At 38.3% G+C, this 13,237-nt stretch overlaps 1 protein-coding gene across 4 annotated transcripts in view; it reads left to right on the top strand.

The window, feature by feature from the left end:
• The window catches only part of DOCK10 (dedicator of cytokinesis 10), a 210,507-nt gene that overhangs the window by 95,168 nt on the left and 102,102 nt on the right, over positions 1–13,237 (top strand). For all 4 annotated transcript variants that reach the window (XM_081096072.1, XM_081096071.1, XM_081096070.1 and 1 more), the window contains exon 3: positions 10,012–10,101. In XM_081096072.1, coding sequence (XP_080952198.1) covers positions 10,012–10,101 — 90 coding nt within the window. The remainder of the gene's footprint in view (positions 1–10,011; positions 10,102–13,237) is intronic.

The raw sequence follows: 13,237 nt of genomic DNA, 5'->3' as shown, positions 1-13,237 counted from the left end.
CCAGTAAACACACTGAATTCTTTTATCCAGTGCAGCCAGCCCTATAGGCATCAAAATGAAGGGCAAACACCTGAGCATTGCCCAAGGGCTTCTCCAACATCTGGCCCTTGTCCATTTCTCAAGGCCATAATCTTCCTCCCCTACCCAACCCTCACCCTTATCAAACACCATCACCCTAATTCCCAACTGGGGTAATATACTAGCACAATTCTGGGTACAACATTCTGTCACCCCTCAGACTCTGTCCTTTCTTTATTCATTCAACAAATGTATAATCCTGAGTGTTAGGCATGAATCTAAGAATGGGGAATCAGCATTGATTAGACAGAAATTACCTTGTTTTAATGGAGCTTACCTTTTACTAGGAAGAATAAGACAAAAAAAGTGAACAAATTAAATTAACAAGATAGTTTGGATAAAGAGCAGTTCCATAAAGAAAATGAGATAGGGCCATGCAATAGAAGCTGACCAGAAAAAGAACTAGATTGGACTGGGGGGTCATGGACAGCACCAATAACAAGGTTGAACTGAGGAGGACCAACCATGCTAAAACTTAGGAGGGCAGAAAGGGGTGTTTCAGGCTGAAGGAAGCTGCTACAAAGGCCCTGGAGAGCTCTGAGGTTAAAGAGTGGTGTGGGCGGACAGAGTGGGTGGTCAGAGAGGAGGTCAGGCAAGGGCAAGGTAAGCCTTTGTGCCATCTTCAAATGCCAGTGGCAAGTCACTGGAGTGTTTCAAGGAGAACAAATGACCTGGTGTATGTTATTAGAGCATATAACAGGGTGAAGAGGAACCTGGGAGAACAGTTGGGAGACTAATTGCCAATTAGCAGGTGTTTAAGAGACATCTGATGCTATGGAGTCCCCCTTATCAGAAAATGTCTTCTCAGACAAACAGCTAAATTTTCATTTACATTAAGCACCTGCCAAATAAAAGGACGGTGTCAAATATTGTTACTGCATGAAGTTGCCAGCTTTTTAACAAAATGCAGATGGATAGTTTTTCCTCGTTCCTGCTCTACAGAGTAAGAGTTGACAAACTGTGGTCCATGGGTGGCTTGCTGTCTATTTTTATATGTCCTGTGAAGTAAGAATGATTTTTATGTGTGTATTTTTTTAACGCTAGTCTGTTGTATTTTCTTCATAGAACTGGTTAAATAGTTGAAGGGAAAAGAAAGAAGCCTCTTTTGTAACTCATAAAAATTATATAAAATTCTGATTTTTGGTACCCGTAAATACGGTTTTACTTAAATGCAATCATTCCCTTTTACTCACCTGTTGTCAATGGCTGCTTTCATACTATACCCGCGGACTTCAACAGAGGTGAAGTCATTGCAGCAGAGGCGAGGACCGTAAACAATTTGCCTGACCCTTTACAGAATCTGCTAGACAGGTTCCTGCTGAAACGAATTGTGTTTATGTGTTGGAGTTTTTCCCTCTTCCTCCATGTGGAATAAAGAGCTTTCCTTACAAACTCTCTGCCTCTGTCTGCCCCATCCTCTGCCTATGTCACCTGTCAGGGGTGTTGGTCACCAACAGCAAGCCAGGCTAGAGGATCATTTCCCAGGCTCATCCTTGAGCAATGGTAAGGACTCTGTGGGATGTGTGCGGACAGTCTCCACCCACCCAGTGAGACGTGGTAGTAGATGACCACTCCAATCCTAGCGTATCACAGAATGGAAGGAAGGGGAACAGCTCCAGCTCCCCACCCTCCTTCCAGTGGTCTTTAACCCAGCTGTGTCTCACTGACTGGAGAATTCAGCTCACTTTTGTGTTTCCACATTTCCAAGCACCCACACTGAGAGCAGACATGATTCATTACTTGGTTTGTTTCATCAATATTTATTTAGCACCCACAAGGCACTGAATATAGAGCAACACTTTCTAGACGAGTGAGGCTGACAGGAAAAGCTAAAAAGCCCTGTGGTTAAGACGTGTGTGCCCTAATATGGATGAATCGTAAAGTTGGTTAAGAATGCTTATAGTTTAGAAGTATCAAGAATTCCTACATCGTTTCTATCTATCCAAACTCTTGGCCCAAGCTAACATCAGCATCATCATTTTTGGCCTGGATCCCCAGAAGTGGCCTTTAAAGGGTCTTGCTGCTCCCTCCCTGCCTTCACTTTGATTTGTTTAAAGAAAGCTTTTAGAAATACAAATCAGATAAGCCAGTCCTCTGGGTAAAACTTCCCAGTGGTCTCCCATTGCCTTGAGAGTCCGGTCAAGCTCCTTCTTGTTATTGTCCCAGCAAGCTGGTTCCTGATGATCCCTTAGCCCTTATTTCCTCACCCCGTTTCCCTTGCTCACTACATGGATACCTACCTTCCATTCTTTCTGTTGCCTGAGTTTGCCAAGCTCACAGGGCCTTTACCCTCTTTGCGTGCTGGTTCCTGTTTTTCATTCATGGGTTCAGTTCAGATGCTCCCTCTCCAAAGACGCATCCCTGACTTCCAGCCTCCATTACCCAACTCCCACACTACATTACCTACCCCATCAGCCTACTTGCTTCTCTTTGTAGAATGAGTCAATACCTAGAAAAATCTCAGTTTGCTTTGCCATTCCTGGTGTTTCTCGCTGTCAGATGTAGCCTGTACTAGGACGGGATGTCTTTTATCTTGGTCATTGCAAGGTCCCCCAGAAACAAGAGTGGCACTTGCACAACACAAGTGGAAAATGGATATTTATTTCAGAAACATGTAGATTATTATTTTAAATATAACTTTATTCCTTTACGAAGCAAACAGCCATTCTGAAAGGAAATTGGAGAATAAAGAGAATAAAGTAATGAGGAATAAAATGATCATTAATATACTTTCCTCCTTGGCACCACTCAAAAATCCCCTCACAAAAACAGCACTAAGATCATGACCCCCTGTTGCAGAGGCTCATTCCACCTAGGACAGTGCCTGGCTAATTTCCTCCCTATAGCACTTAATGTACTTACGCACATGCTTTTTGCTACTAGGCAAGGGAGAAATCCATTTATAACTGTATTTCAAGTACTCAACACAATGTCTGACTCATGGGCATTCAATTAAGATAGCTGAACATTGAATTAAAATCATCTTCTTCTAGGCTAAGGGACTGAAGTAGCAGCACCTTCCTTTTTCTTGACACTCCAGGTAGAAACGATTTCTCCTGATGCGTGGGTTCTGGGAGCGGGCACGATGATCTGTATGACTTAGAATGAGTCACTAGAAATAAGCAGTTTAAGCGCACTCATTAACAGTACATTCAAAAACATGTACTACTTCAATAATTATATTTGCTATTCTTGTTTTTCTCATCTATCTTTTTGAAGCTGGTAGCAATAGAAACTTAAGACCAAAAAAAAAAAAAAAAAAAAAAAGAAAGAACTTAGTCACCAAATTGCGGCTCAGTGAATTAGGCAAGGAGAGTAAGGAAGGCAAACAAAAGCTAAAGGACAGTTTCAAGGGCACACTGAATCATATTGTGGAGTGATTCTGCTTAAGGAGAGGCAGATACAAAACAGCAGAACCCAAAGTGAGAAAGCCAGAAATGAGTCTCTTGCTAAGCGAAGGACACCGAGAGCCTGAGGTGGAATCATTTCTGGGAGTTACAAAGTGTAAATAAACAAGAAAGTTTAGAGGTCTGAAAGCTAGCACACCTCACACTGTGGGAAAGCATATTTCAATACTGCCCACACCAGTAAAACTACTCTATTTCAGCTTAGCCTTATGGCCCACCTCTGTGAGCTAAGTTGTAACTATCACCGATATAAACAAGGTTATGCTTTTAACCTGGGGAAATGCCATTGCCAAAGTCAAAGGTCTATGCTGCACACCTGAAATAGCCTGTTTAGATAGTTACACCATCTTCTCAAAACCCTCCTTCCTATCAAATCCCTAATTCATTACAGCATTAGTCTCTCAGGGCTCTTCAGTACATCCTGGCATTTTCATTGGCTCACTGTTAAGACTGAGTGAATTGTGATTTCTTAGCATACCAATGGCTTGTTCGTTTCATAGTATGTTTTTGGCTATAAAAAGCAACTGTTAATGGGGATTTCCAGATTCAACCACATGGGTCATTTGGTGAGAGGAAGCAGAAAGGTCTTATTTTATTTTATTTTTTGAAAGGCAGGAAGGTCATGAGATTGTTGGGTTTGTTTTTCTTGCTTCTCTTACTGAGACACAACCTAACATGTTATAGAAATCTAAACCCCTTTTAAAAAATATATATTTTGTATTGATTTCAGAGATGCAGGGAGAGGGAGAGATAGAAACATCAATGAGGAGAGGGAATCGTTGATCAGCTGCCTCCTGAATGCCCCACACTGAGGATCGAGCCCGCAACCCAGACATGGACCCTGACCGGGAATGGAACCATGACCTCCTGGTTCATAGGTCGATGCTCAGCCACTAAGCCACACTGGCTGGGCTCAACCTCTTTTTAAACCTTGGCTTCTGAGCCTAAGTGGCTCCCAGTGTTCATGCAAGAATGCTGTAATTGTGATTTAAAAGCTAAGTAATAGTCTTTGTCAAACTAGGTTATTTCTAAGTTATAATAGCTCTCTCATTTATAAGATAATGAAGCTGAGATTTGAAAAGCCTCTTGTTCAAGGATGGAGAGTAACTGTAAAGATGGGAATCAAACATAAACACCTTGACTTTTATTATTAGAGTTTCTGTCCAAATAGTATTTTGTGGCCAAAAATAAGGTGCACAACTTGAGGGAAATATTAACTCCCCGAATCCCACAGTGAGTGCTGCCATTGGATAATTGGCATTGTATGCAACAGTCTAGACCAGGGGTGGGCAAACTTTTGACTCGAGGGCCACAATGAGTTCTTAAACTGGACCGGAGGGCCGGAACAAAAGCATGGATGGAGTGTTTGTGTGAACTAATATAAATTCAAAGTAAACATCATTACATAAAAGGGTACGGTCTTTTTTTTTTTTTTAGTTTTATTCATTTCAAGCGGGCCGGATCCAGCCCGCGGGCCGTAGTTTGCCCACGGCTGGTCTAGACTGTGTATTTCAATTCAGTGAGAACATGTGGAGTCTGCCCTGGGCTCCATCATACTAGAAATATATGTTCAAATAAAGATTGGACACTTATAGTCATAGCAGCATTATTCAAATAGCCCCAAAGTAAAAACAACCCAAATGTCCATCAAATGATGAATGGATAAACAGTTCCACCTGAAAGGGAATTAAGTACTGACACATGCTAGAGCCTGGATGAAACTTGAAATGTTATGTAAGTGAAAGAAGCCAGTCACAAAAAGCCACATACTGAATGATTCCATTTGCATGAAGTATCCAGAATAGGCAAATTCATGAGACAGAGAGTAGATTAGTAATCATCAAGGGTTGGGAAGAAGGAAGAATGGGAAGTAACTGCTAATGGTATGGGTTTTGACGGGGGAGTGATGAAACTGTTCTAAAATTAAATATTGATGATGGTTCACAGCCCTGTGGATATACTTAAACCAGAGATAGGGCACTGAACAATCATAAAAATATATGTCTACACTCAAATACTTCATTCTTTAAAATAATTAAGCAAAATTTACTGAAGAACATGGCAAAACATTTAACTTATTTTTATAATTTGTCCTCAAAGAAGAGTTAATGTGATTTATACTCAAAACAACACACCTGTACAATGACTGACTTAACTAATCACAGGCAGAGCTTTTGGCCCTAAAGATTCTACAGTTAAGCTGCAGGTGGTAACCATATAGTTCAGAGAAGAGAAGATGTATGTTGCATGAATTAGAGAAGATTTTTCAAAAGGAGTTGGCACCTATCCTAAACTTGAGGTTAGGAAAGAACAAGGAAAGAAAGGGATTCTCTGAGAGACAGAAGAGCGTGGGCAAGGATGGTGCAGGACTGAGCCCCGGATGGAAGAGGGATGTGAGCAGCCTTGCGGGAAGATGCCGTGGCAGGGTGGCTATCTGTGTCAGGGCTGCTTGTGTCTGAGGCTGCTAGTCACAGGGTCATGACAGGGCCATGTCTGCCCGCCTCACAGCCAGCACGTTTCTTCACTGTGCAACCATGAAGAGATCAGCCCACTGCCGCGAGTCCTTGCCAAGGGGAGATCCTAGTGCATAAGTATCTGTATACCAGAGCACTGGGTTCTATTCATGCTCACATTTTTCCATAGGTAGGATATTCTATCCTCACCTCCTTAGTGGAGGTGACACATTTTGAAGACTGGGAAATGAATCGCAAAACAGAAGTGAAATGACTTGCTCAGGGGTTTGCCAATCTAAGACTAAAACTTGAATCAGGTCTCCAAACCTCCCTCCTTATATACTTACATCCTGTGACAGAAATGTCCCCATGCTCGCCTTGGCTGGAGGAGGGTGACTGTCCAGTGATGGCCAACTGCTCACTATCTGTGCATCCCTCATGCAGTGTACCTTCAGCAAAACAAAGACACCTTCCCTATAAAGCACAATGAAGGCATTAAAGTGATTTTCTCATTTATTTAAAAATAAAAACAAAATGCAATCACAGCAATACTCTTCTGAATGTGATAAAAAAAAAATGTTTTTCAAGCAACTAATGTAATATAAGCTCCTGCTTAAAATTGAGGTACTGTCCATGTCTCAGTCTGAGAAATCTGGTGGAGGTCACATTCAGACGCTTGCTGGGTTGGGATTGATCGTGACTGTTAGTTAACAGTCCCTGTTGTGAGGCCCATTGACTTCTCAAGCTGGGACTGATGGATTACTGCTGACACCAGCATCTCTGTCTTCTGTTTTGAACAGCTGGGATCTGCAATGCTGTTACAGGAAGCTGTGCTCAGCCCAGGATAGGATAAGTGGCCTCTTTTTTAGACTTTGACAGTGGCCTTTGGTCAATTGAGAAATGGCCCTGATGTACTTGGAATGAAGTCTTCTGTGGTCATGTTAGCCAGCAGAATGGTGGCTGTGGCAAAGCCACCAAGACAACCCACTGCAGAGTAGAGGAACCAGAAAGTGACAGGGCGTAGTCTACGCTGTCTGAATAGTATAGGCCTGAAATGACAAGCAAGCCTGCATGCATTGTTTCATAAATAAAAATGGTAATTTTTATTTCCAAATGCCTAATCTCTGCACAATAGTCCGCTTGTAAAACTACCTTCAGAAGAGGAGCTCGGCTGAGTTCCAGCCCAGTTTCAGATCCATTTCATGCCATTGAGCTGTACTAATTGTCGACCAGACGGTTTATAAAAGAGAACAGGAAGTCTGCTGTGGCCAAGGCAATTTGTCGTGGTCTGAAAGCATCCAATTCTCAGAAAAGAAATTCTCTGTAACCTTAACAAATATGACTCTGTATAGTTTTCTTTTTTTATTTGATCGATTTATTTTTGCTTCAAAGGAGACACATTATAGAAGTCAAATGTGAGCAGAAGTACCACAATTCTTACAGTTGAAACTGGTGGCTTCCTGCTTTTTCAGGCAGGTTCTCCAGTTTCACCACAAAACATAACAGACCGATAACTTGTTATAGGCATTTATTTTAACGTGTATTCCTTTTCTTGTATCTTCTGTATTCTGTGCAAAGTATTAGATGTGCTATAATTCCATGCATGTTGTAAAATAATGTTTTAGATTTATATATAAATTTAAACTGAGGTGACTCAACCCCAGTTGTCATTTCATAACCAGAGGTCATCAGGAATCACTCATAATCATTGCACACATGACTGTACACATGATCTGCTTTTATGACCCCAGCCTGAATCAATTCCCAATCTCATACATGGCATATGAGCATTAGCTTACGTATGGGGGCTCTATCATTACTACATGACATCATGAATCAAGTAGCCATGCAATTATTATTACTGAAAACCTGAGCTCACATTTCAGACGCTTACCATTAAGAAAAAGATGCTTTTTAAAATAGCTCAGTATTCACTCTATTGTACAGAGCAGTGATCTTAGTGGGACGGTAGGTTTATAGTATAACTGAACAGGAAGGTTACATTTAGGCCATGTTACTCTACTTTCCATCACACTTAGAGTATTTAGAACAGCTATTTTTTTTTAAAAGGCACGAAATCAATAGGAGACTATAGTGCATAATGAAAAAGAGGAATCTTTTACTTTTTATATAAAGCTTTTATTATAAAATAGTGGCTGAAATCTAGGGGGAAAAATTATTTAGAGAAAAAAATCCTGATCTTGTCAACAGATTACAATATGTAATGTCCCCTTGAAACCAAACAAGTAACACAGTGTATCTGTGAATTATCTGTCCAAATGGGAAATAAGTTATCCCCAAATAATTGAAATCTAGCAAAGCTCAATTTAGGCATGCATTTAAGTCTTCTACTCCAAACTTTAATAGAGGTTATTTGCTGTTTATAAAACAGAGTGAATAACATAAAAGAAACAAGATGAAAGGGGAAACGCAAAAGGAATGAAAAAATGCAAAATCTAAATAATAATAACAAATCTTAAGTTGGTCCTATCATACTTCCCATGGGAAGGGATGTCTCCCAGTTTGTGGACCTGCACTTTGATTGAATTGATGGCCACTTCCTAACTGTTCACATAACTGCAATCAAATCCTAGGGCAAACGCACTGACCAAGGAAGCTCAGTCCATAGCTATATTTTAGGATGAGCACTGATTTTTCACTATATGAGATATCTTGAGCATAGTGTTCTCATTAATTTTTAGTCTGTAATCTTATTAGACTCACATGACATTCTTCCTCTTTCACAGTGTTCAAGCCCATGTTCCCCTTACAGATAAACTCACACACCACATACACTCACCACATGCTCACACAGAACACACATATGCATACTCACACATGCTCAACACCTTCAACAAATCAGTAGGTACGCCCCCAACCAAGCACTGATGTTATAGCAGTAAACTAAACAGACCAAATGTCTTGCCCTCATAGAGCTCACATCAGGAGTGAAGAAAGAGAGGATTTGAAGAAAAATAGGAGTCTAGGTTTGGGAGAAAAGTAATGATGCTGCCCTTGGTGGCAGAGCTTACAGTTGCCATGAACCCAGAAGACTGAATTCCCTGGACCCCTCTCTTTCCCATCTTCCCCCAAATAGGGAGGGATTTGAGACTTTCATCTGTTCCAATAATTCATCCAAAATACCCCTTATCTAGAACAGTTCAAATGAACTTTATTATGTCTGATTAATCATTTGTGGGTTGGTAATTTACAAAATAAAAGACTCCAATAGTTGGTACCAGGTATGTGAACAGACTCATCATTCCAGCATCCCTGTAATCAAAAGGAGCACAGACTGAAGAGAGCTGGAAGCTGGTGATGGAAAGTAACTGTTTTACGACCTCCCCTAATCCCCAGCTGGATAGAACTGAAGATGTATAAAGAGGAAACAAACTGTGAATTCTGTGTTAGACGTTTTGTTTTAAGAGATACTCTATACTTTCAGTTCATATATATTCATTTAACAGAAGGTTGTTTAGCATTGAAGTTGAAAATACTTTGTTCATTTTAACAACAACAATAACAAAAAAGACACCAGAAACATGACCTGTTTTCTTCAAGGCACAGATATACTAAACACCCTTTCTTGCCTCCCATCCCTAGTTGTAGTTACACACAGACACTCACAAATAGTTCTGAAAAGGGCTAAATTTATTCTGTTGATATTCAAGAGATTATTTACAGTAGGATTCATTAACATAATGATTTTGTATATCTTCTCCTTTATTTTATATTTATTTTGTCACTAGCAACAATAACAAAAGATACCAATAGAAATGAACCAGCCACAATAGACAGATGTCCAAATTTTCATTTTCTGCAGGGAAGGAAAGAGCTTAAAATCATGAGCTTCACTGATAAACAGTAATTGTAATAATGCTGGTAAGTGGTAATAAAGGAGGGTTTGGATTTTCTCTCCTAGAGAATAAATTGGCAAGAACCAAGGAAGTGTCTCTGAAACCTCTTGTCCTTAAACACTAAGATGGAAAAGACCTCCCTGCTGTTTTTGGTATAGAGGTGTGCACAATGTTTTTAAGTTGGAGGGCTTAATTTCTTTTCATTGTTTCTCTCAGACAGCCACAGTTTCGTGGGATATCCGAACGCTGTACTCAACAGTACCTGAAGACGCAGAGCACAAAGCAGAAAGTTTACTGGTGAAAGAGGTAAATGTGATGCTTCCAATCCTTTCTTTTATGAAACTCTCTTTCCCTCAGGTAGTTATTAATACAACTTTATTATCATTGTCTTCCTCACCTTTTCAATAGAGATTAGTTGATGTCTTTCGATCATCATTGCCTGAAGATGTGTTCCATTTTCCTGTTAATGGTTTTTCATTATCTGCTGACTATTCAACTTTTGGAATTTTTTCTGTTTTGCTTTTACTTAACTTAAAAATTCCACATTAAGAAATGTTTTAGTATTCTTAATAGGCAGATTTAATTTTATTTTACTTATTTGGACTGAGTTATAGGCAAGGCCATACTATGTGAGAATTTTTTATACCAGAGTTCCCATTTTAAGAGATATAGTTCTTTCAAGTACTAACTATGAAAATATTAATGTGAACAGCTGTAAGGGACTGATAGAAGCATGTTGCTATGTCATCTACTTGCATTTGAAGGATGTAGGGAAGGCCTACAGCACTGCTGCTTCTCCTAACCAGAGAGCAGGTTGCTTTAGGGCAGGAATTGGGCTAGCACAGAACAACTACTAGCAGGTGGTTATTGAATAAATAAATGGAGCCAATCCTTCCTTTATGGAAAAAGCAATGATAAAACTTAGCCGAGCACAGGTCAAAGTAAAAGTATTGAAGTCTAAATGCAGTCTTTAATCCTGAGAAAGTAGTGTATCCCAATTAGGATTTAGTTAAGCCACACACAACAGCAAAACCCTTTCACAGCTCCTAAACATATTTGTATGAATATAAGTTAGCCTTATATGTGTACCTATTAATACCAAGCTGAGTAATCATATTTTATATTATACTATTCTTTTTTACACATACATGTGTATATGTATATGCATATATATTATATTCTTTATATTGTACTACTTAATTCAGGTTACCTTTTGCCATAAATTTACCTGTTTATTTTTTTCCAATTCCATGATTTTATATTTATTTCCTAAAATTCACATTAAGTTACAGAGTCTGTCTTAAGGAGGTAGAAAAAAGAAAAAAGTGCAAAGTTAGATAACATCAGGTAATCTGAGTGTACTATTTTCATATTTACTAATAAAAATAATAAGTGTGATGTCAGTATTATAATATTTTATTCAAAGTCTCCTTAGAGGAAGTTTTGATATCTACTAGGGCATCACTGTTTAAAAAAAAGAGGTGGCAAATTATTTTCTAATCAAGGAATTAGAATCATTGAGACTGGGTCTACAAAATCATGCAGAACATGTATGTTAACTTAGGTAGGGTTTGAAATGTTTAGGACATTGAATTCCTAACGGAATTTTTAACCAGGTTTTCTTGCATGGTCTTCACAAAATATTGCACATTCTTCATAATGATCTGTAACACTGTTGTTAAGTTCATTTCAGTGTATTTTATAGTTTTGCTAAAAATAAGTGGAATGTTAAAAGCTCATTTCCTTTTCTTAGTGTCCATTGCTGCTATCTTTTAAAAGCTATTAATTTTCAAATATGCATAACTAGCTTACTAACCTCTCCTATCCTAATAGTTCTTATTTGTTTTAGATGTGTAGTTATATCATCTGCAAATAAAATTTCCTCTTTTCTAATAAGTATATCATTTATTTAATTTTTGTGTTACTTTATTATCTAATGTCTTTAAAACAATGTCAAATAATAATGCTAATATTGGGCATCCTGTCTTATTGGTGTTTTATTATATTTTTTTTCTGGCATAAAAGAAGTGTCTAAGAAGGTTTTGGTCTCTACAGTCCTTATACACACTTGCTACTTAGGTTTTGAAATGCATATTCAGTCTATTGACATAACAGCTCTTCTACATGAATTTATAAAGCACTGTAATAGAATTAGTAGGTCGCTATCCTGTGGATCCACACTTGCATTTCTGGTATAAACTTTTTGTTCCAGTTGCATTATTACCTTCATACTCTACTATTTGAATTGTTAATATTTTATTTAAAATTTTTGCACTAATATTCATGAATAGAGTCTGGCTGTTTTTTTTTTCTTTTTTTCCCCCTTTGGTATTAGAGAAATGCTAGCTTTAGACAATAAATTGAGATAGTTTTCAATTTTTAAATATTCTGTAATAAAAAAAATATCCAGTGAAATGAAACAGAGTATCTAGAAACATCTAAGTGCACATGGTTTCTTAATAAATGGGAAATATGGCACTTGAAATTCTTTAGAGAAGAGTGAGCAATTCAACAAATACAAATTGGCTCACCATTTTCGATGAATATAAAGTTAGGATTCTCTATCTCACATTACATATAAAAAATAACTCCATATAAATATTAAAAACGTGGTGATTAATTCCAGACATGTATGAAAAAAAATTGTTAAAATGTAGGATAGTATTTTAAGTGGAAACTTATGAAAAATGGACAAATTTAAGCAAATAAAAATTTTAATATTTATATGATAAATGATACCATAAAGCCAGAAGACAATACTTAACCACAGAAATTATTTGCAACTCATTATATCTTTTGTTACATACACACAGACACACATGCTCCTTAATAGACTGGCTTGATGAGGATATTGTATGTCCTTCACTTGACAAATGTGTAAGCTTTCTGCCTCGGTTTCTCCATCTTTAAATAGAGATATTAATAATCCCAATGCTGTATTTCTAAATCTAAATATAGCAATAACATGAAAACATTTGGAAAATAACAATTGGGGAGCAATGTCTTTATCTGATCCTCCTAAGTGACTTAAAATCAACATCTGTAACCACAAAAAAATATCAGACACTTCCCTGATAAAACAAGCATCACTTCCTGCCACTGGGGCTTGGGGGAGCAATTAAAGGATCTATAAATAGGATGAAGACTTCCTAAGCCAAAAACTTCTAGAGCAAAGTTTTCTTTTGAATATGTACAAAAGGATAATAGAAAGCCAGAAACACAGAACGCTAATTAAAACTAAGCTCTTGGTTTGGACTTTTGAAACAAAGAAGATGAAAGAGCAGAGACTTGAGAATGATACAGTGGCCTAAGAGGAGCAACGGTCTAGGGACCACTTCAGCAGAATGGCTGAGAGAAATACTGACAAAGTAGTCAGGTAGCAAGCAAGTTACTCTGCCAACAAAGCCCTTGGCAGTTTCTGGAAATCAGTCAGCTGCAGGAG

The sequence above is a fragment of the Myotis nattereri genome, assembly GCF_964212035.1.
Source record: "Myotis nattereri genome assembly, chromosome: 7".
Taxonomy (NCBI): Eukaryota; Metazoa; Chordata; class Mammalia; order Chiroptera; family Vespertilionidae; genus Myotis; species Myotis nattereri.
This window is presented reverse-complemented; position numbering and strand designations above follow the sequence as displayed.